This window comes from Carcharodon carcharias, chromosome 5, assembly GCF_017639515.1.
Source record: "Carcharodon carcharias isolate sCarCar2 chromosome 5, sCarCar2.pri, whole genome shotgun sequence".
Lineage (NCBI taxonomy): Eukaryota > Metazoa > Chordata > Chondrichthyes > Lamniformes > Lamnidae > Carcharodon > Carcharodon carcharias.
The window spans coordinates 34,742,262-34,767,161 of record NC_054471.1 but is presented as its reverse complement, the minus strand read 5'-3'; the positions used below and the strand labels follow the sequence as shown (position 1 = coordinate 34,767,161).

The window sequence follows — 24,900 nt, the reverse complement described above, 5'->3', positions numbered from 1 at the left end:
AAGGGACCGATCAATTAGGATTGAGAAAAGGAAAAATTTAGAATTCTCTGGCACAGAGGGTTGCAGATGCACCATCACTGACTATGTTTAAGGCTAAGGTTGACAGAATCTTGGCCTCTCAGGGAACCGGGGGATATAGGAAACAAGTGGAGTTGAAGCTGAAGAGCAGCCGTAATCATATTTAGTAGCGGAGCAGACACAAAGGGCAATGTGAGCTACTCTTGTTCCTATTTCTTATGGCTGGGTGGGGGTGCAATCAGCAATGTACACACATTTGTGCTGGTGCGACTTTCAAACACAGATGTTTCAGGGATAAAGAGAACCAGGAACTTGGGGGCCGTACACAAGGAGTTCACAGGCCATGGCAGGCAGAGTGTAGAGGTGGGAAGAAAATAGAGATCACAAAGCACAGCCAGGGTCTGAAAACAACAGCAGGAAGAGCAGATTGCAACAGGAAAGAAACAATAGATGACATTTTTTTTATTCATGTGGGCATTGCTGGCTAGGCCATGCTTTTATTGTCCATCCCTAATTGCCCTTGAGAAGGTGATAGTGAGCTGCCTTCTTGAACCGCTGCAGTCCATGTGGTGTAGGTACACCCACAGTGCTGTTAGGGAGGGAGTTCCAGGATTTTGATCCAGCGACAGTGAAGGAACGGTGATATATTTCCAAGTCAGGATGGTGAGTGACTTGGAGGGGAACTTCCAGGTGGTGATGTTCCCATATATCTGCCACCCTTGTCCTTCTAGATAGTCGCAGTTGTGGGTTTGGAAGGTGCTGTTTAAGAAGTCTTGGTGAATTCCTGCAGTGCATCTTTGTAGATGATACACACTGCTGCCACTGTGTGTTGGCGGCAAAGAGAGTGAATGTTTGTGGATGGGGCGCCAATCAAGCAGGCTGCTTTGTCCTGGATGGGTCAAGCTTCTTGAATGTTGTGGGAGCTGCACTCATCCAGGCAAGTGGAAAATATTCCATCACACTCCTGACTTGTACCTTGTAGATGGTAGACAGGCTTTGGAGAGTCAGAAGGTGTGGGATTCCTCGCCTCTGAGCTTATCTTGTAGTCACAGTATTTATATGGCTAGTCCAGTTCAGTCTCTGGTCAATAGTAACCCCCAGGATGTTGATAGTGGGGGATTCAGTGATGGTAATGCCATTGAACATCAAGGGGCGATGGTTAGATTAATTCCTGTTGGAGATGGTAATTGCTTAGCACTTGTGTGGTGCGAATGTTACTTGCCACTTGTCAGCCCAAGCCTGGATATTGTCCAGGTCTTGCTGCATTTGGACATGGACTGCTTCAGTATCTAAGGAGTCGCAAAAGGTGCTGAACATTGTGCAATCATCAGGGAACATCCCCACTTCTGACCTTATATATAAGGAAGGTCATTGATGATGCAACTGAAGATGGTTGGGTTGAGGACACTACCCTGAGAACTCCTGCAGTGATGTCCTGGAACTGAGATGACTGACCTCCAACAACCACAACTATCTTCCTTTGTGCTAGGTATGGCTCCAACCAGTGGAGAGTTTTCCCCTGATTCCCATTGGCTCCAGTTTTGCTAGAGTTCCTTGATGCCACACTTGGTCAAACGCTCCCTTGATATCAAGGACAGTGACTCTCATCTTGCCTCTGGAGTTCAGCCCTTTTGTCCATGTCTGAACCAAGGCTGTAATGAGGTCAGGAGCTGAGAGGCCCTGGCAGAACCCAAACTGCGTGTCAGTGAGCAGGTTATTGCTAAGCAAGTGCCGCTTGATAACACTGTTGCTGACCCCTTCCATTACTGATGATCAAGAGTAGACTGATGGGGCAGTAATTGGCTGGGTGGGATTTGTCCTGCTTTTTGTGTACAGGACATACGTGGGCAATTTTCCACATTGTCGGGCAGATGTTGTAGCTGTACTGGAACACCTTGGCTAGGGGCTCGGTAGGTTCTGTAGCACAAGTCTTCAGTACTATTGCCGGAATATTGTCAGGGCCCATTGCCTTTGCAATATCCAGTGCCTTCAGCCATTCCTTAATATCACATGGAATGAGTCTAATTGGCTGAAGATTGGCATGTGATGCTGGGGACCTCCGGAGGAGGTCAAGATGGATCATCTACTTGACACTGAAGATTCTTGCAAATGCTCCAGCCTTAACTTTTGCACTGATCTGCTGGGCTCCTCCGTCATTGAGGATGGGGATATTTGTGGAGCCTCTTCATCCAGTGAGTTGTTTAATCACCCACCACCATTCAACACTGGATATGGCAGGACTACAGAGCTCAGCTCTGATCGTTGGTTGTAGGATCACTTAGCTCTCTCTGTCACTTGCTACTTATACTGTTCGGCACACAAGTAATCCTGTGTTGTATCTTCATCAGGTTGACACTTCATTTTTAGGTATGCCCTCCTGCACTCTTCATTTGGATCCCCTGGCTTGGTGGTAATGATAGTGAGGGATATGCCGGGCCATGAGGTTACAAATTATGGTTGAGTACAGTTCTGCTGTTGATGGCCCACAACGCCTCACGGATGCCCGGTCTTGAGTTACTAGACAAGTTCAAAATCTATCCCATTTAGCACGGTGGCAGTGCCACACAACACATTGGAGGGTATCCTCAATGTGAAGGCAGGAGGGACTTTGTGTCCACAAGGACTGTACCTCCTCCGGTGGTCACTCCTAAATGTGAGAGTGTGAACAATTGTCATTACGATTTGTGGCTCCCAGTCCTCTAATGTCTTAAATTCAAAGTTCTCATTATCATGTTTAAATTCCTCCATGGTATCACCTCTCCACCTTAGTAACCATCTTCACCCTCACACCCCGAAAGTCTCCATTTCTCAGATTGTCACACCTTGGGGGGGGGGGGGGGGGGGGGGGGGGTTGAGTGGCCCATTTCAGCCACCTAAGCCCACTGCTCTGGGATTCATTCAATAAACTCTTCCATCTCCCTCTTCTTGAAGATCCTCTTTAAAACCCACCTATTTGACCACTCCTCCTGCGTTAATATGGAGGAAATGCAAGTTTGGCATTACCTGACACCTTTTCAAAACTTCTCTCTTGCTCTTTTCAACTTTGGTGCTGTCCTTCACCACAGGCTTATGACCAAATGGGAACTGTAAAGTGAACTGCAGGCAACTTCAAGATGACATAGGCAGGTTAATAGATTGGGCAGGAGGATGTGGTACATGAAGCAACTTGAGGTGATAGGTCATGGGAGGAAGAGTAATCAGAGAACAGAGACAGTAAATGGTAAAGCTTAAAAAATGAGCACGGATACAGTAAGGCTTAAGGGTTCAGATAAACGAATCTGAGTGGGGGAGGACAAACTGAAAATTATTTATTAAAAAAAAGCACACATCCGATATCTGATACATGGGACGAGGAGTACAAAAGCGAAGAGGTAAAGCTATGTACATTAACAGTTAAGCAATTAGAATATTGTGCTCAGCTTTGGTCACCACAGATTTGGAAGGATATTAAGGCCATTGAGGGGGTACAGAGGGCATTCACCAAGATGATCCCAAGGCTGAGAAGTTTTACTCCTGAGCAGAGACCAGAGAAGCTTATGCTGGCCCCATTACAGCAGTAAGAGGCGATGTGTTGGAGGCATTGGCTTTAAGACAGAAAGTAGAGTGGGAGTTAATGGTAGTTATTCAGAGAAGGTTTGGAGTGGCAGAAGATGTAATTATGGTACTCCACAATGATCAGTGCTAGGGCCACTGCTGTTCATAATTTGCATTAATGATTTGGACTCTGGAATAAAAAAACACTTTTTAAAATTGCAGATGACATCAAATTGGGGGAGATAGTCAACACTGAGGAGAACTAACAAAAAAAAACAGGACATTAAACTTACAGAATGGGCAAATAATTGGCAAATGAACGTGAGGTGATACATTTTGGCAAGAAGAGTGAGGAGATCACATTACTTTGAAGGTGCAAGTCTAGGTGGGTGATCTAATAGAGATCTTGAAAAGTTGTGAATACAGAAAGAATATTTCTTGTGGGGAAGAGCATAACTAGAGGCCATCAATATAAGGTAGTCACCAAGAAATCTAATAGGGAACCCAAAAGAAACTTACCCAAAGAGTGGTGTTAGTGTGGAACTCAGGAGCACAGGGAGTGGTGGAAGCAAATAGCATAGATACATTTTAAGGGGAACCAGGGCAAACATTTGAAGAAAGGAATAGAGGGTTACCATGGTAGATTTAGATGAGCAAAGATGGGAGGAGGCTTAAGTGGAACAAAAACGCTGACACGGATTGGTGGTTGGGCTAAAAGGCCTGTTTCTGTGTTTTATATCCTAAGTATTCAAAATGTTGAAGAGTTTGATAGAGTAATGGGAGGGGAAAAAAACTGTCGGTGACTTTGTAGCCAGGTGGGCATAAATGTAAAAAAAAATTCTAAAATTGAATGCATTGTTTCATACAGGGGTATATTCGATCATGGGAATGCCATGCAAAAAAACTGATGGAAGCAGAATCCAGAATAGCTTTCAAAAGGGAAGTGGTGAAATAACTATTTTGAAAGGATACAGGGAAAAGGCAGGACAATGGGACTAAGGAGCCAGCTGCATCAGGGAGTTGTCACCAGCACAACAGGCCGGATGGCCTCCTCCTGTTCTGTAAAATTTTAGGAATCTGCCCTCTAAATGAAACAAAACTGCTCTAACTCCTCGATGCTCACTGACAAAAAAAACCCAAGAGGCAAAAAGAAATAGTAGTTAAACCCTTATACAGAATTTCCCCTTCCAGAAAAGTGCTTTCAAGATGGAGGTGTTTAAATTTTTAAAGCTGTTTTACTTTGCCAATCTAAATGGAGGCATAAAAGAGGAAAACAATTCTTGTTCCTCTTCAATAAGACAAATAAGCTGAGGGGGTGGGGGTGGGGGGGGGGGGGGGTAGGGAAGCGCACTAGTACTGTAAATAAAACACTTCAGAAAACGCTGCATTCACATCATTCTTAAAAATTTTCTGGTGGAATTCAATTCATAAGAGGTGTCAAGAAATGGTTATACTTGGTGATTACAGATTTTTGTTTGTTTCAAAAAAAAAAGTGAACTAACGAGACAAAATGAGAAAACTTGATGTTTCAATGTTTCACTGCTCCTGTGGGTTGTGTGTTCAGACATGACTGAAGCTACTGAGGTGAACTATTAAACATCAGCAAATGCAGGGCTGTGGGAAACAGGAACAGGTGTGATCCCAAGCCCATGCCTGGGTAAATCCAATTACAAGTAGCTAGGCATCATAAAATCCATTTCAAGTCTACAAAAGCCCCATGTCATTGCCTAATAACATCAACGATAAGTAAGTTAACAAAATCATATTCATGGTTCCAAATAACAAGATTTATTCCCATTATAACAAAGCAGTTGAATGCCACAATACTAAAGCACAGCCTCTCCCTTTTCAAAGTGACAACACAACCTGGTTGCTGATATAGGCAAGCATACAAGGGACAATTTTCTGACTAATGTTGCTGAAATTCTGGGGGTGCCCTGCACCATTAACGGTCAGGAAAATGGATGCACGAGATACCCCAAGAATTTCCAATCTGAACTTCAAGTGGGTGAAGTTTCCAGTGGGAGCCTGAAGGTGTAACATTACCCTTATATTGCAATTGAAAACTGCTGTTACAGAAACAAAATATGAGCAAGCACTGAAGAAACCAAAAGCGTGGCTAAGCCAATGCTGTATATAGTAAACAGAAGTGAATCCAGAGTATGGTTATGGTTATTTATTGTGGGCACCTTGCCCAAGTTTCACAAATCAGTGGTGCGCATGGTGTGGACTAGCAGCCACTGGCGACCACTCTTGTCACCTGTGGGCTTCCACAGGCCTGCTGCTGCTACAAGTATTTTTGAGCCTCAAGCTGGAATTCTTAAGGGAAAATGAAAAGAGAGACGAAATCCGCCCCATGCGTTGTGAAAAACTCCTGTTTCGTTTCCCATCCTCCACTTTGGGTGGGAGAGGGAGGGGCTGTCCCTGGCGGTGTTGTTAAAGCCACGAGCTCACCGCGGGAGGAGCTGCAGATACAGTATCATTTCTCGTTGCTCTGAAGTGTAACGTCACTGAAGGTGTCCATCGGGCAAAGGCACCAGTTGGGGCTGTGATTGTCCCCATCCCCAACCCAAAAAGGAGCAACGGTTCGTTATATGAATGTTGTTTTTTGTGCACAATAAGATCTCAGAAACATTGCAATAGGGTGGGGTGCAGGCAATCAAAACAGCAGAAAATAACATTGACGAAATTCACAGGGTTGCACTGTTCCCACTTTTATACAGCACCGGCTGCTGCCATATCCTCAGTGCCCAGAATCCAAACATGGTGCTCTGAAGGTGGCAGCACAGCCACCTTTTCAAATCCCCTCCAGCGAGATGTAAGTCCTTGCGATGTAGCGACTGTCTTGAGCTTTCAATAGCCATATTTGTCATTCAGATGTGTCCTACCATCACCCGTTTGGCCTTGGGAAAGGGGGGGGGGGGGGGGGGGAAGGAAAATCAGAAGTGAACGGTCTGGTCCAGCAACAAATACGAGACGTGGCATTTTAAACAGTATAAAAATACATTGATTTGAATTACTCCCACTTCATACTGGAAACACAAATGTTGCAAATGGGTTTTATCAAAAAATGCCCTCTCCTATTAATATTAAAAAGGTTGGGAGCCATTTGATGTCAGCAAATTCTTCACACAGGAATGACAAACATATGGAATGGACTTCTGTGTAGCATAATAGAGCGAAAGCTGCAAAAACGCTTGGATATTTTAACTGGATGGGTGGGAGTAATGCACTGGAGATTCTTTCTGCATCTTAAGCTAGAATAGGCCTGCTGATCCATATCTACTCTGTGATCTCCTATGACCCTCTACTGAAATGATTACTGTTATCACTTCATTAGGACACACCTCCAAATCCTCAATATTATTCCAAAACAAAGAATACAATTGCATTTTATGTGGTGCCCCCATCAACTCTGCCAGAAATGTGCTTCACATATGATGAAGCTGCACTAACTGTTGTGGAGGTGAATGTTGTTTTGCACACATAGCAAGATCCCACGAACAGCCATGCGATGAAGATGAATAATAGAATTTTGGTGAGGGGGGAGTAGAATTTCTTTTTATTCATTCACAGGATTTGGGTGTCATAGCTAGGCCATCCCTAATTCTTTTCTTATTCGTTCATGGGATGTGGGTGTCACCGGCTGAGCTAGCACTTATTGCCCATCCCCAATTGCCCTTGAGAAGGACATGCAGTGAAGCGTCCAGATAAGGAGCAGGGTGAACTTGAAAAGAAGAGGCAAAAGTCAGAAAAAGGAGAGTTGACAGAACCCAAGGCAGAAGCTTAAACAGTCCTTTGTTTGAATTTTTCTTCTTGAACCACTGCAGTCCATGTGGTGTAGGTACATCCACAGTGCTGTTAGGGAGGGAGTTCCAGAAATTTGACCCAGCGACAGTGAAGGAACGGCGATATATTTCCAAATCAGGATGGTGACTGACTTCCAGGTGGTGGTGGTCCCATGTATCTACTGCCATTGTCCTTCTAGATGGTAGTGGCTGTGGGTTTGGAAGGTGCTGGTAAGTTCCTGCAGTGCATCTTGTAGATAGTATACACTGCTACTACTGTGCATTGGTAGTGGAGGGAGCGAAGGTTTGTGGATGAGGTGCCAATCAAGTGGGCTGCTCTAATTGCTTGAGAACAAGTACACAATATAGATTCAAAGACTACACAAAATTATTTGGCAAATTGGATCCAGAATTGGCTCAGTGGCAGGAAGCAGAGGGGTGATGGTCGAGGGGTGTTTTTGTGACTGGATGCCTGTGTCTGGTGGGGTTCCACAGGGATCGGTATTGGGTCCCTTGCTGTTTGTGGTATATATAAACGATTTAGACTTAAATGTAGGAAGGTTGGTCAGTAAGTTCGCGGATGACATGAAAATTGGTGGGGTGGTAAATAGTGAGGGGGATGGCCTTAGATTACAGGAGGATATAGATGGGCTGATCAGTGGCAAATAGAATTTAATCCAGATAAGTGTGAGGTGATGCACTTGGACAGGACAAACAAGGCACGGGAATACATGATGAATGGTAGGGCCCTGGGAAGTACTGAGGATCAGAGGGACCTTAGTGTGCATGTCCACTGGTCCCTTAAGGTAGTGGGACAGGTGGGTAAGGTGGTTAAGAAGGCCTATGGGATACTTGCCTTTACTAGCCGAGGCATAGAATATAAGAGCAGGGAGATTATGCTGGAACTGTATAAAACACTGGTTAGGACACAGCTAGAGTATTGCATTAGTTCTGGAATCTACATTATAGGAAGGATGTGATTGCACTAGAAAGAGTGCAGAGGAGATTTACCAGGATGTTGCCTGGGCTGGAGAGTTTTAGTTATGAGTAGAGATTGGATAGACTCGGGTTATTTTTCCTGGAACAGAGGAGATTGAGGGGGACATGATTGAGATGTATAAAATTAGGAGGGGCATAGATCGGGTAGACAGGAAGGAACTTTTCCCGTTGGTGGAGGGATCAATAACCAGGGGGCATGGATTTAAGGTAAGGGGCAGGAGGTTTAGAGGGGATATGAGGAAGAATTTTTTCACCCAAAGGGTGGTGGGAATCTGGGACTCACTGCCTGAAAGGGTGGTAGAGGCAGAAACCCTCATAACATTTAAGAAGTATTTGGATGCACACTTGCGGTGCCATGGCATACAAGGCTGTGGGCCTAGTGCTGGAAAATGGGATTAGAACTTGTTTGACTGGCACAGACTCGATGGACCGAATGGCCTTTTTCTGTGCTGTAGACCTCAATGACTATATTAAACAAGGCAGTGAACTTAGCGTTAAGTGCATCTATAAAACTGAAATACTTAAAATATACTAAAGAAAGCAGTTGTGAAATAACATTTTGGCCAATTTTAATTCAACAGAATAAACTATTATGAGGTGGGATACAGAGAGAATTTTTTTAAAAATAAAAATTAAATTTGACAGTTTGGGCCAACATCAGCTGGGCAGGGCATGTCACCCAAGTTAGATTTTTTCTGCGCCCTTTAGCTCAAAATATTTTGCCCTGTAAATCGCTGGAAATTTGAGCCGATAATGCTGTGGCCAGGATAATGGAGCCTCTGGGGCTTTGTTGAACGGTGGGACGAATAAACTATCTCCTTAACCAACCAATGAGATTTAAAGACTGGGAAAGAAACAGGAAGTGCTGAGAAGGCAGCTAAAGTCAATGTCAAATCAGGTATAGAAAGTAAAATGAAGAACAGAAAAGAAAGGTTATGCTAAGAGGGAAATACAAAGGAATGAAAAGTAAGAAAAAAAATTCAAAAACCCCAAATTGGACATTTTAAAAATTAACAACTGACTACCTGAAGGAATGAGATACTTAATTAGTTACTGGGCTAGAGGGGATGATTGGCAACCATCAATGACGATCACATTCTTGAAAGGGTCTTTACGCTGATAGTTAACGACTTAACTTCCTGTGTTTCATGGTCTGTTAATGTGCAAATATAGCAACATCATGAAAAAAGAGAGGTTAGTCATGAAATGTCGTTTTCCCACAACTAACTGTGGAGCGGTGCAAATTGGCCAGTGACTTAGGGTGACTTGCAATTCACGGGGTATTCTCTTTTTCGCCACAAATTACTGGCCATGTTGCACATTAATGGCAGACACTGATATTTTTTCAGCAAATTCTAGTCCAATGTAGCTCATCTCTCCAAAAGCAGTTGCTGAGATGTACCTGAAGGGGGCATCCACACACAGTAGTCAGGATCATTCTCTGGGTAGTGTTCGGATGAGAGTTGCTGAGGTGGCTGTGGGAAGAGAATTATTAAATAAACAGAAATAATTGGAGGCAAAGTCAAGTAATCAGCATCTGTTACACACAACATAAAATGGGGAAAAAATCTACAGCACTGGAAATCTGGTAACAAAATAGAAAAGGCTGCAAATAGAGAACAGATTGATGTTCTGGATCAGGCACCATCCCCATCAGAAATGTTAAGCTGCACTTAAAAGTGTTTCACTTTTTAAATGAGTAGCATAGGAACCAGAGTAGGCCATTCAGACCCTCGAGCCTTCTCTGCCAATCAACTAGATCATGGCTGGTTGTCTACCTCAACACCATTTTCCTGCACTATCCCCACATCCCTTGGTGTCATTAGTATCTAGACCATTTCTGTCTTGAAAATTCTTAGTGACTGAACTTCCACAGCCTTCTGGGATATAGAATTCCAAAGATTCACTACCTATTAAGTTTCTTTTACATATATCTGTTTTGGGGATAAGTGGTAATTTACTGATAGTTTCCTTGAAATGGTGACGGTGGTGGGTCACTTCAGAGGGCAGTAGGAGTCAACCATGTAGTGTAGGACATATGTACACCAGACCAAAGGGCTGGTAGCTGGGTATCACAAATAACATTACCTTATTCTGCAGCACCTCAGCCAAGCTGCTACTGAAACTTTCCATGCCTTCAGACTCAACTATCTCAATGCTCACCTAGCCATTCTACATAAACTTTAGCTCATCCTAATTCACTCCAAGTCCTGTTTACCCAATACGCCATACTCTCTGGCTTACATTGGTTCGGTTTAAAATGCTGTTCCTGATTTAGAACTCCCTCCAAGGCCTTGTCTCTCCCTATCTCTGTAATCTTCTCCAGCCCAACAACCCTCTGATATTTCGACGCACCTCCAATTCTGGCCTCTTCTCCACATCCGGATTTTAATCTCTTCACTACTGACAACTGTGTGTTGAGCTGCTCGTCTCTAAGCTGTGGAATTCCCTCCCTGAATCTCTTTTACTCTTTCCTCCTTTAAGACATATCACTTTGACCAAGCTTTTGGTCATCTGTCCTACTATCTTATTATGTGGCTCAGTGCCAAATTATATTTAATAGCTTTTCTGGCAAGAAGCTTAGGACACTTTCCTATGTTAAAGACACTATATAAACACAAGTTGATGTTTTTGTACATTGAATTTAATTTTCTGGCTTGATGGGATATGAATTCACAATTTCCAGTTTGCTAGTTCACCAGTGTGAGCTCTGTATTACCATGTCCATCACACACAACACATTGATTCATATCAAGATTAATGTACATGGTACAAGCTTGTGTCTGTGACAAGAGAACATTGTTTCCATGGATTCTGGGCAGTTTGATCTCATGTTTGCTTTCCCGGCTTCACCAATATTTCAATGGAAATATCTGAAGGAAGAGGCCATTAGGATCTGATCAGCATAGAGAGAGAGAGAGGCCATAGGTTAACTTTCATCTGTTACTGCCAGGAATATTGAGTGGGGGTGGTGGTGGGGGGGGGGTTGTTGTTGTCAGTTTTATGTGACCGCACTTTGGGCTTTTTATAACCCCTATCCCCCACCCGCTCACAAGGATTTCAGTGATGACCATGTGAATAACACCAATGTGCATGTATGCAGAGCCCTTTAACACAGAAAAAACATTCCAAGACACCTTGTAGAGATTTAATGTGATAAAAGTGAATGGGGAGTCAGGGAAGGAGATATTAGGAGGAGCAATCAAAGGTTTGGTGAAATGTTTGTATTATTTCCACTTGAACTGTGAAAAACAACCGGCAGTGGAGTTGTAGATTTTATCCTTCCAGACTCCGGTCCCATTCCTTTCTGTCTTAACCACCTTTGGCAATTAAATCTTCTTTTAAAGATATACAAATCCTTATTTCTTTCAGCTTAAGGGTCTTTGACCATGGAGGTCAAGCTGAAGCAGTGACAATCCTGCGGGAGGCTGCAGTTACAACTTAACTGGCTACTTAGGGCTCTGACCTGGGTATTAATGAATGTTGGCAACAAGGGGGGGAGAAGGATAGATATAAAATAAATGGAATACATCAGTTAACACCCCCCAATTTAAACAGGGTTTTGCACAACATCGGCGAGTTTGGTCAATTAAAATTGTACTATTTCAAAATGGCTGAACAACATTCCAGTAGCTAGCAATCCCATCCCAACAGAGAGAGCCACTTAGATGAGGCATAGTCACTGCTGTAAGCACTGAAAATGAGGGCTTCCCCTGGCATTTTTTAAATAACATTACCCAGTACGATAAATGAGAAACACTCTCAGTTAGAGATATGACTGGCCTCAGTGCCTGAGCTGGGAGGTGCGAGGAAGGTGAGGGAAGAGAACAAAGTCCCTGCTCCTGAACATTGCTGGAAAGCGCCTGCATGTCTGAATCTTATTCAAAGACAAGATAGAGTATGACTTCATTGAATAGCCTGCTTGATGTTCACTGTCTGTGTTCACACAGCAGCGGTCACTTATAACAGCTCCCAGACAGATGCCAGTTTCCATGGAACCGTGTCCCAGCATCTCCGGGAGCGGAGAAATTTGGCAAGAAATAAAAAAAAACTAAAATACAGCCTCAAGTATTTCTTAAACCCACCTGTTTATCTATCCTTTAAATAAGACTACCAGATGGGCAGAATATTTAAACAAAGATTGTGCTTTAATATATAAAACAGTGTATACCAAAAGGCCTTCTGCGACAGATTGTATGCGAGTGCTGAAATGCATAAAATATGATTTGAACCAGTAGGTTTTTTCCATTAGACTTTCATTAAAAAAAGCTTTGTGCATCTTACTGATACCTCCACAAATGTATCTTTCAATAAGTTGCTCATGTTTTCAATTGTCTCAGGATGTTCACTTAAATTAGATTCATTATACCGGAGCTGGTTCTCAATGTAATATAATGAGAGAGGGCACTGGTTATGGGAGTCAGAACAGTGATATGTGCTGAAGCCTGCACGGTTGTCATTCAAAGTACATCTGATAAGTAATTCAGAAACGATGGCCTCTGACCAGTGATGCAGTGCCAAATTTTGAGGTGCAGGAGCAGGAAGAAAATGTGTTTGCCATATCGTTTCTAAATCTACTATCATGTTGTTTTCCAATGTATTAATCATTTGAGTCCCCAAACGTCAGCCAAACTATACTTTTTAAGTGAAACATATTAGTTCCGGTAGGCTTTTTATTTTGAACCACGTGGTATTTTGAATCATTAGTCTTTAGCATAGTTAGATTTTCATTATGCAACAGTTTACTTATTTAACTCAAGCCTATTAAAAACATGAATTACAGAAAACTTTACTTACTTCTGACTGCGGGGTGGGGGGGGGGGGAATGTTGAGGGGCCACTGCGTTTTTTGATTTATATTAATAATCTAGGCTTGGGTGTACAGGGCACAATTTCAAAATTTGAAGATGATGCAAGACTTGGAAGTATTGTGAATTGTGAGCAGGATAGTGACAGACTTCAAGAGGATAAAGACAGGCGGGTGGAATGGGCAGATATGTGGCAAATGAAATTGAATACAAAGAAGGGTGGTGATACATTTTGGTCAGAAGAACGAGGAGAGGTGACAGAAAATAAAGGGTTTCTGTTTTTGTTTTGGATTTCCAGCATCCGCAGTTCTTTGCTTTTAAGAAAATAAAGGGTGCAGTTCTAAAGGAAATGCAGCAAGAGGGACATGGGTATATATGTGCATAAATCATTGCAGGTGACAGGACAGGTTGAAAAAGCAGTTAATAAATTATACTGAATCCTGGGTTTTATAAATAGGGGCACAGAGTACAAAATAAGTAAGTTATGAACATTCATAAAACACTGAAGGATGTGAAGGTTTTAGAAAGGGTGCAGAAAATATTTACAAGAATGGGTTCCGAAGATGAGAGACTTCAGTTATGTGAATGAATTGGTGAAGCTTGGGGCTGTTCTCCTCGGAGAAAAGAAGATTGAGGGGAGATTTGTTAGACATGCTCAAAATCACGAGGGGTTTGGACAGAATAAATGTGGACAAACTGTTCCCATTGGCAGAAGGTCGAGTACCCTAAGGTGATTAACAAAAGAACCAGAGACGACATGAGGAAAAACTTCTTTTTGCAAACTTCTTTATCCACCTTTTTTTTCCAATCGTTCATGGAGTGTGGGTATTGCTGGCTAGGGATGGGCAATAGATGCTGGTCTAGGCAGCGACGCCCACATCCCATAAGCAACTTAAAAACAAGAGGTTTGCATCTGGAATGCACTGCCTGAGCGTGTGGTGCAGACAGATTCAACTGCAGTTTTCAAAAGGCAGCTGGATAATTATCTGAAGAGAAAATATTTTACAGGGAAAAGAGAGACAAGTGGGACTAGCTGACTTACTGTTGCAGAGAACCAACACAGAGACAATGTGCTGAGTGGCTTCTTCTGTGCTGTAGCCATTCTATTATTCTAGCACAGATACATTCAAGGAACTTGATAAACACATCAGGAAGAAAGAAGGTGAAGGTTACCCTGATAGTGTGATCAAAAAGGGAGGCTTGTGTGAAACATAAATACCAAAATAGATAAGGTGGGCCAAATGGCCTGTTTCTGTGCTGTAAATTCCATGTAAAGCTGCCGGCAGGGAATACAAACACTACACTGCGTTTGACATCCTCAGGCCATCACAGCCAAGGAATTAATGTTCAGCAGGCAAACTATTAGTAGGATACAGATGCTGCTTTAAACCTTGAGCTTCAAAGACCCTGAAATGCCTTTTTATGAGAAAGCTGTGTGCAGGGAGTTGTAAGGTTTGTATTTATTTTTACATTGACTCAGACATTCAGCCACAGCAGCAGGAGGTCCGGGACCCTGGGCCCAGCCTTCCCTCCACCCCCCCCCCAGGCTCCGGATTCACAGCCACACCATGAGTTCTGGACATTCCAGTCAACTCTTACCATCCAGTCTGAACTCAAACTCGAGGAACTCATGGACAAACTTGTCCCTGTGCCTCATCACTTGACATGGTCCCCGTGCCAGCTGCCTCTGTGTTACACATCACACAGTACCATGTGGTTGCGAGAGGATTTCCCTCCAATTGTCAAACTGATCCTATCTTAAAAAGTGAGGTAGCCTGCGGACTGCAGTTTGAAGTAGGGCCTTGAATGAAATGTGTCACCCATTTAACGAGGTCTGTAAGGATTTTGCTTTTCATGGATAAAGTATGTTGAGTGAGCTACTGGCAGGGGAGGCAGGCTTCCTCACTCCACCTCAAATATAAAGGAGGCAGCACTGACACCTGCAACAGCATCAGAAGTGAAAGCGAGAGGATTCTGCAAACACAACTGAAGGCATTTCCATTTCACTCTCCATCAGTCCAGGTTGGGAATATAGCCTTTTAATGCTGGACTGCTCACACAATGTCCTTCAACATCCTGCCTTTTAAACACGCCTCTTGCACTGACACTTTGAAATCCACCTGAAGGTGAATAGGACAAGCAGGTTGCTGGGCATGCGCGAATGAATCCAGCAGAGAATTCATGGATAATTCCTCCTGCTGTAGAATTGGTGGTTATGCTGTGGCTTTGTTTCAAGCAGAACAGTCTATTCTTCACTCTGCTGCTGCTCTTCTGTCCTAGGATTGGGTTCTGTAAGTAGCAGATGCTAAGCGGGATGTATCTTCTGTGTGACGCTAACTGCCTGTGGGAGGCAATATGATGACTCATGCAGTCAAACCTTTAATTATTGCCACTCTGGGGGGCATTAGGAAGTTATGATTGATTAACTTTGAAAAGTTTAATTTTAGGTGCAAATTACATTTCCTAAGTAATGTTAGCAAGGTCAGTGGAAAGAAAAATCAAGTGGCCAATCAACAAAGGAGAGTTTACTATCCAGTGGTGAACATTAAAGCCTTTAAATAGGTGGTGCTGGAGTGGCGCTCTGGTGCACTTTGGCAGCACTACACCTTGAACAGGACCAGAGAATTTTTCATTCTCCTTGCCCTCCAAACTTAAAAGAAACACTTGTACTCATAAAGCACCTGATCACATCGCAGAAAACTTAAAAGTCTTAAATGCTACACATAAAATGAATTACCATGAAGCTGTTCCAGTACAGCTACAACACTGGCATCTACCCAACAATGTGGAAAATTGCCCAGGTATGTCCTGTCCATATAAAGCAGAACAAATCCAACCCAGCCAATTATCACCTCATCCATCTACTCCTGATCATCAGCAAAGTGATGGAAAGTGACACTGACAGTGCTATCAAGTGGCACTTATACTACAATTACCTGCTCATCGATGCTCAGTTTAGATGCACTCAGCTCCAGAACTCATTACAGTGTGGATCCAAACGTAGACAAAAGAACTGAATTCTGGAGGTGAGGTGAGAGTGACTGCCCTTGACATCAAGGCAGCATTCAAATGAGTGTCTTCAAGGATCCCTAGTAAAATTGAAGTCAATGGAATCGGGGAAAACTCTCCAATGCCTGGACTTGTGCATAGCTATAAAGGCAGTGAAATAAAAACAGAAAATGGTTGAAATACTCACCAGGTCAGGCAGCATCTGTGGAGAAAGAAACAGAGCTAACATTTCAGGTCCAGAACCTTTCAATAGAAAGTTCTCTCTCCACAGATGCTGCAAGGCCTCTTGAGTATTTCCATCACTTTCTGTTTTTATTTCAGATTTCCAGCATCTTAGGTATTTTGCATTTGTACAAAGAAAGATAGTTATGGCTGTTGGAGGCAAATCGTCTCAGCCCCAGGCATCTCTGTAGGAGTTCCTCAGGGTAATAGCCTAGTCCCAGTCATCTTCAGCTGCTTTGTCAAGGCCTTCCCTCCATAAGATCAAGTTTGGGGCTGTTCACTGATGATTACACAGTGTTCAGTACCATTCGCAGATTCTCAGCTAATGAAGCTATCCATGCCCACATGCAGCAAGACCTGGGCTGATAAGTGGCAAGTAACATTCGCACCATACAAGTGCCAGGCAATGACCATCTCCAACAAGAGAAATTCTAACCATCATCCCCTGATATTCAATGGCATTACCTTCGCTGAATCCGCCCCCCATTATCAACATCCTGGGGATTACCACTGACCAGAAATTGAACAGCCATATAAATATTGTGGCTATAAGAGCAGGTCAGAGGCTGGGAATTCTGCAGCGAGTAAGTCACCTCCTGACTCCCCAAAGCTTTTCCATCATCTACAAGTCAGCAGTGTGATTGAATACTCTCACTTGCCTGGGTGACAGCAGCACTCTAGCAGCTTGACACAATCCAAGACAAAGCAACCTGCTTGAACAACACCCTGTTCACACTCTTCACTGTGGCTGCCCTATGTACCAGTTACAAGATGCAGCAACTCGCCAAGACGTCTTCAGAAGCACTTTCCAAACCAGCAACCTCTACCACCTAGAAGAGCAGCAGCAGGCATGTGAACACCACCACAAGCAAGTTCCCCTCCAAAGCGCACACCGTTTCAACTTGGAAATATATTGCTGTTCCTTCATTGTCACTTAGTCAGAATCCTGGAACTTCCTCCTTTACATCACTGTGGGTATACCTACACCACATGGACCGCAATGGTTCAAGCAGGCGGCTCACCACTACCTTTCTCAAGGGCAATTTGGGATGGGCAATAAATGCTGGCCTAGCCAGTGATGCCCACATCCCTGGAATGTATGTAAAAGAGAAAACGCAATAACTAAGAAGAAAGAAAAACTTGCATTTATATGGTTCCTTTCACAACCTCAGGGCATTCCAAAGCACTTTACAGCTAATGAAGCACTTTTAAAGTGTGGTCATAGTTGAAATGGAGGAAACGTAACATTTGCACATAGCAAAGTTGGAGAAGCAGCAATGTGTTAACTGACCAGAGAAACTGTTTTAATGTTAGTTGAGGAATAAATATTGGCTAGGACATGAGAGAGACTCCCCTACTCTTCTAAGCACTGATGTGGGATGTTTTATGTGCAGCTGAGAGGGCAGACAGGGCTTTGGTTTAACATCTCAACCGAGAGACAGAACTCCTGACAATGCAGTACTCCCTCAGTAGTGCAGTGCAGTATGAGAGAAGAATATGAGCTCAGGTCTCTGGAGTGGGACTTGCATTCATAATCTACATTACCACTCTAGTGTCAAGTATAACTGTTAATTAAGTCAAGGATGTTCAACCTCCAGCCTGTAGAATCTGGCCCTTGAAGTCCAGGCTGCTGAATTCTATCTGCACCTTTACTGCTCATTTACTGTGTACGACCCATTTCCCGTACTTCTGCTCTCACCTTTTCTTCTCTCTCCCAGAATCATGATAATGTTCCCCTTGTCCTCACCTTCAACCCCACTAGCTTTTGTATTCAACAGATCATCTTCTGCCATTTCCACCACCTGTAGTACGATGCCACCACCAAACACATCTTCCCTTCTCTTCCCCTTTCAGCATTCTGAAGTTACCATCTCCTCTCGACACCCTGGTCCACTCCTCAATTACCCCCAACCCCCTTATCCCCTTCCCAGAGCATGTTACCATGCAAGCACAGCAGATGTAACACCTGCCTTTTTACCTCCTCTCCCCTCATCGTTTAAGGCCCCGAACACTCCATCAGTGAAGGAACAACATTAAGAACAGCCCTTTCAATCCTTCAAGCCCACAAAATCTAAACAGGACAAAACCAGCAAATGAGCAGTAATGGAAACAGAAAATGCTGGAAATAATCAGCAAGGCAGACAGTATCTGTGGAGACCAAATCAGAGTAAACGTTTCAGATCAATGGCCTTTCATCAGAACTGGGAAAAGTTAGAAATGTAATAGGTTTTGTGCAAGTGAAATGGGGGTCATGGAGCGGGGAAAGAACAAAAGAGAAGGTCCATGATAGAGCAGAAGGCGGAAGACAGTAAATGACAAAAGTGTTGGTGGGACAGAGCTAAGGGACATGCTAATGGGACAAATGAAACAGCAATCTACTAGTATGTTTTTCAATTTAGTAAACTATATTTGCTGTTCACAATGCAGTCTCTTCTACACTGGCGAGGTCAAACGCAGATTGGGTGACCGCTTTGCAGAACACCTCTATTCAGTCTGCAAGCATGACCCCGAGCTTCTGGTGGCTTGCCATTTTAACTCTCCATCTTGCTCTCACACTACATCTTTGTCCTCGGCTTACTGCAGTTTTCCAATGAAGCTCAATGCAAGATTGAGGAACAATACCTCAACTTTTGATTAGGCACTTTACAGCTTTCTAGGCTCAACACTGAGTTCAACAATTTCAGTAATCTCTACTCCATTATCTTGTTTCCTTTTTTTTGCATGTGTCAAGCTTAATCGTTTTTTTCATTTTGCTTCTGGACAGTAGCTGTTCATTATTCTGTCATTCATAGCTCACTTGTCCCATTAGCATGCCCTTTGGCTCTGCCTCACCAACACTTATGTCATTTATTGTCTTCCGCCTTCTGCTCTAATATGGATCTTCTCTTTTTGTTCTTCCACCCAGCCCCCCCACCCCCATTTCACCTACACAAAATCTATTACATTTCTAACTTTTCCCAGTTATGATGAGAGATCATTGATCTGAAACATTAACTCTGATTCTGCCTCCACAGATGCTGTCTGACCTGCTGAGTATTTCCAGCATTTTCTGTTTCCATTACTGCTTGTTCACTAGTTTTGTCCTGTTTGAATTTTGTGGGCCTGAAGGATTGAAAGGGCTGTTTTTAGTGTTTTTCCTTTACTGATGGATGAATCCTCAATCAGAATTCTTGCATCAATGATTTGAGAAATTGGGAAATTATCAGAAACATGGATTTAAACATCCTTGTTCCTTTCCCTGTTCCACTGGAATACATCCAGGAGACAGCCCATGAGGACAAAGCTTGGAATCTCCTGATCCGGACAAACTTGTTATACTACATTTCTGAAGAAGTCATATCAGACTCAAAATGTTAACTCTGTTTCTCTCTCCACAGATGCTGCCAGACCTGGTGAGTTTTCGTAGCACTTTCCATTTTTATTAAATTATAATACTACTGGCCTGAACTGGAAGGGGAGGCTGTGACATTGTTATCAATTACACAAGTATGGGGCCATGCTCCTGGCTGCTGTGATTTCTCCAGACACAAATTCAGCCCAACTGAAATACACAATGAGAAGAAATAAAACACGCAAGGACTCCATGCTTGAGTTTTAGTGTAAAGCTACAAGTGGAAAATCAGACAACCAGATGGAAGGACAAATGGATCGGCAAGAAAAAATTGTGTGAACAATTTCTGGACATGTGAATATGTCCTGAGAGGGACTGCTTTGGGGTCAGTGAGGAAGGAAGATCTGTCAGTGTTTTCTCCATGATGGCAAAGCTCAGACTGTGAACGCAAAGTGTAAGGAAAACTGATGTGAAGCAAACCTACCGACACTTTGGGACAACATGCTGTGTCTCCAGCATGCAGCATCGCTCTGATATGCCTAAAATATTAATTCTAAAGTTGATTTTCTTTGCATGATAAATATGCAAATTGGCTGGCAGCCAGTGTACCCTGTGGATGCGAAATAGGTATAAATTACTTACTTTCTTTGGACCATATATTTTCTTCTTCATAACTTTTCCTTTACTTTTTTCATCGTTAGACTTGGTCATGGCTTTGAAGTAAACAAAAAAAATTAGTTAAATCGAAAATATTGATTTAATTAAAAAAATTGCTTTGTATATGGTTTTCAACAGATGCACAATATCAATGATATTTTGACCAAGTCTACCCTCTTGATCATACATGGTGCACTCAAGTGGCTGGGTCCTTTGGTAAATGTACAGCATTGTGAGGAAGAAGGAAATGATTCGTTTTACAAGCCCATGTTTTCTTCTCAAATAGGTTACTTTGTAGAAGGATTGGAGGGCAGATTGAAGGTTGAAGCTGTAATATTAGTAATGAGTGTATTAGTGTTTTAAATAGGTCAACCAGTCAGATAACAGACAAGGGATATCAAATATATTAACATATTTGTTACTAATGTCACACAATGATTTCAATCCCAACTGTCCCCTGTTCTGAAAAATTAGGCAAACGTCTCCTCTGACACCCACTGAGGTGTCACCCTCGTTCCTAAAGGACCAGAAACTTCATTGCACGCTCTGTAAATAAAGTACTAGTTGAGACTAATTTGATAATCTCAAAGTAAACAACATACAGAAGATGTGAAATGAGATAAAACTCCAGCCTCGATCAAGTATCAGTAACTTGGCCCATTTCCACATCTCCAATATTTCAGAATTATATTAACACTCCCTCCTGCGGTTTTCTTGTTTCCTCTGGACACCAACTCTTTTGTGGGATCTCTGGTATTTTACCGTTCAAGTATGAGCTTAGGTACTGTCAACAAGCTCTTCAGCCAAGGCAGGACATCAAACTTCGGTTTGATTCTCTTCTTATCCAAACCCTCTCCACATGCACAGCTTGGCAGGATTGTAGACATCAATTAAGAGTGGGACCCTTGGTGATCATCTTCTCTCTAGAAAGGAGTGTTGTGTTCAATTATAGGACCCTGGTTGAGGCCAGCTAACTTGGTATGGATGCAGAATGGATCCTGGAGCTTTCCCGTCTGTGGTTCTTAGGCCCAACCCGCTAATGGCCAGCGGTGTACTATTGTTTTATATACTTTTTTTATTTTTTGATAATTTTCCCTTCATGCCTACTGTCCCTAAAGACATGAACTGGGGATAAGCTACCATTGATACTAGGTGCCCTCAATTACATCACCCACATGTGCAAATGTTTCTGGAGAGCATAAATGGCCTATTTAACTATGGTGGACATCATAACTGATGATCAGTTCAGTGAAGAGTGCAGGAAGGCATGCCAGGAGCATCACCAGGCATACCTGAAAACGAGGTGTCAACCTGTTGAAGCTGCAACACAGGACAACTTGTGTGCCAAACAGCATAAGCAGCAAGCAATTGACAGAGCTAAGCAATTCCACAGCCAACAGATCAGACGTAAGCTCTGCAGCCTGTCACATCCAGTCGTGAATGGTTAACAATTAAACAATTCACTGGAGCGGGGGGGTGGGGGGGGGTCCACAAATATCCCCATCCTCAATGACGGGGGAGCCCAGCACATCAGTGCAAAAGATAAGGCTGAAACAATCTTCAGCCAGAAGTGCCGAATGGATGATCCATCTTGGCCTCCTCCAGGGTCCCAAGTGTCATAGATGCCAGTCTTCAGCCAATTTGGTTTACTCCACGCAAACAGCAGAAGGCACTGGATACTACAAAGGCTATAGGCTTTGACAATATTCTGACAATAGCACCAAAAAGCAGGACAAATCCTAACCGGCTAATTACCACCCCATCAGTCTACTCTTGATCATCTATAAAGTGACGGAAAGGGTAATCAACAGTACTATCAAGCGGCACTTGCTTAGCAATAACCTGCTGACTGATGTTCAGTTTGGTTTCTGCCAGGGTCACTCAGTTCCTGATCTCATTACAGCCTTGGTTCAAATATAGGCAAAAGAGCTAAACTCCAGAGGGGAGGTGAGAGTGACTGCCCTCAACATCAAGGCAGCATTTGACCGAGTGTGGCATCAAGGAGCTCTAGCAAAACTGGAGTCATTGGGAATCAGGGGGATAATTCTCCGCTGTTTGGAGTCATAACTAGCATAAAGGAAGATGGTTGTGGTTGTTGGAGGTCATTCATTTCAGTTCCAGGACATCAATGCAGGAGTTCCTCAGGGTAGTGGCCTAGGGCCAACCATCTTCAGCTGCTTCATCAATAACCTTCCTTCCATAAGGTCAGAAGTGGGGATGTCCGCTGACGATTGCACAATGTTCAGCACCAGCCGCGACTCCATAGATACTGAAGCAGTCCATGTCCAAATGCAGCTTGGGCTGACAAGCGGCAAGTTACATTTGCACCACACAGGGAACGACCATCTCCAACAAGGGAGAATCTAACCATTGCTCCATGACATTCATCATTGCTGAGTTCCCCACTATCAACATCCTGGGCGGTTACCATTGACCAGAAACATAACTTGACTAGCCATATAAATACTGTGGCAACCAGAGCAGGTCAGAGGCTAGGAATCCTGCAGTGAGTAACTCACCTCCTGATTTCCCAAAACCTGTCCACCATCTACAAGGCACAGGTCAGGGGTGTGATGGATATTCTCCACTTACCTAGATAGTGCAGCTCCAAAAACACTCAAAAAGCTTAACACCATCCAGAACAAAGCAGCCCGCTTGATTGGCACCCCATCCAAAAACATTCACTCCCTCCACCACCGACGCACAATAGCAGCAGTGTGTACCATCTACAAGATGCACTGCAGGAATTCACCAAAGCTCCTTAGACAGCACCTTCCAAACCCATGACCACTACCATCTAGAAGGACAAGGGCAGCAGACAGATGGGAACACCACCGCCTGGAAGTTCCCCTCCAAGTCACAGACCATCCTGACTTAGAAATATATCGCTGTTCGTTCACTGTTGCTGGGTCAAAATCCTGGAACTCCTTCCCCGACAGCACTGTGGGTGTACCTACACCACATGAACTGCAGCATTTTGAGAAGGCAGCTCACCACCACCTTTTCAAGTGCAATTAGGGATGGGCAACAAATACTGACCTAGCCAGTGATCTGCACATCCCATGAATGAATGAAAGAAAATGATCCTCTCCTCACTGGGAGCTCATGTACAGAGTTTCAGGAAAGGTTGCTAGATTGCAAATCAGTCTGAATTTCCCCATCCTGATTGTAGCTCTTGAGGACAGTTGTAGTATCCCATCAACTACTTTTCTGAGGTCAACTAATTCACTGGAAATCTGTGATCCACTAACTCAGAGGGAACTAGTGATTAATCTGGAAATCCCCTTGGTCTATATGGACCAGCTACTCATCAGATAAACTGCAGTGAACCTCTGGGGGGAATTTCCATCCATTTACTTTCAACATGTAGAACTGGAAAAGTGATTTTGGAAAACTGGCTCTAGTTTGATAGACCCTTGTCTGAGTTTAGCCATCCTCAATTGCAAAACACCCTTCCTGACGTTGTCCACATGGACAGTTGACAGGGAGTGGGCTCTAGAATTCTATGGCAGTCAGGCACTCATTGGGTTAAAGGTGGCAAGTCATCATGCTGATTATCTGCAGAAAAGGGGTCCTGCAGCAGCACTTAGCACTGGTAAGTGAGGTGCAGCACACAATGGTATCATTGTGTTTTTTACATTTTTCTTTAATCTCGCCGAACTTTAATCTCAAATTATTGGCGGAATGATAGAACATTGTCTCCTCCTCCAAGAAGTGCTAAGTGGTGATACGTTTGAATTGGCTATACCTGGGTTTGAATCTTTAGATGGAGAGTTGTTACAATCCCCCTGGTCTTCGAATGAAGGAGTTGCACCATCCTTATTGCCTTCTTGGCTAAGGCACCGAGACAACAGGGCAGTTTCTATTCAAGAAAGCGGAGCAAAACAGATTAACATGTTTCGTGTCAGGCTTATTCAATTGTTGCTTGCTCAGTGAAACTGCATAGCAGTTAATGCCACAGAGAGAAAGTTGTTTCAAATGAATTGCAAAATCAATGTCTGGGTTGTCTTGCATGAAATTATATGCAATCACCAGCCATGCAAAAGCACTGATTCATCCTTGAACAACACATTGGCTTAACCAGGTGGGAAACCAGATAGCTTTTGATAAAGTACTACCCCCATGGAAGAGAGAGAGAATACATGGTAGTTGGGGTTGGGGATGTGGGATAATCATGTGTGGTGTTGGAGGCCCAATAACTCAGATCTGAAACCATGCTGTTTGGTGAGTAAATAACAATTCTGCGATTAGATGAGATTGCATTAAGTGAGGGGATCAGATACCAAAGATACAGGTTCAGCATTTGCAAATTGAGCAGTCAAACAGAACATTTTCATCTTGCAGGGTTGTAGGCTTTTGGAATAAGTTACCAAAGTGGACAGCACAAGGGGCTTCAAATGGCAACATGATGCATTTTTGCAGGCAGATATGATGAGAAGGTGCAGAAATATGGTTGATGAACACAAGGACTCCCCCTTACCTGTGTATTCAAGTAACTGATTATCACAAATGTATTTTGGTGGTAAAAATGTGCT

General features: G+C 43.3%; 1 protein-coding gene across 4 annotated transcripts in view; it reads right to left on the bottom strand.

Annotated features, from left to right (window-relative positions):
• Nucleotides 1-5,317: 5,317 nt before the first annotated feature.
• LOC121277962 (solute carrier family 4 member 1 adaptor protein) overlaps nucleotides 5,318-24,900 on the bottom strand; it is a 160,406-nt gene continuing 140,823 nt past the window's right edge. For 3 of the 4 annotated variants that reach the window (XM_041187880.1, XM_041187882.1, XM_041187881.1), the window contains exons 12-15: nucleotides 24,114-24,227; nucleotides 20,351-20,421; nucleotides 9,742-9,814; nucleotides 5,318-6,455 (exon numbers count right to left, since the gene is read on the bottom strand). In XM_041187880.1, the coding sequence (XP_041043814.1) occupies nucleotides 6,406-6,455; nucleotides 9,742-9,814; nucleotides 20,351-20,421; nucleotides 24,114-24,227 (308 nt within the window). In that variant the 3' untranslated portion in view covers nucleotides 5,318-6,405. The remainder of the gene's footprint in view (nucleotides 6,456-9,741; nucleotides 9,815-20,350; nucleotides 20,422-24,113; nucleotides 24,228-24,900) is intronic. The other variant, XM_041187883.1, reaches the window with a different exon arrangement.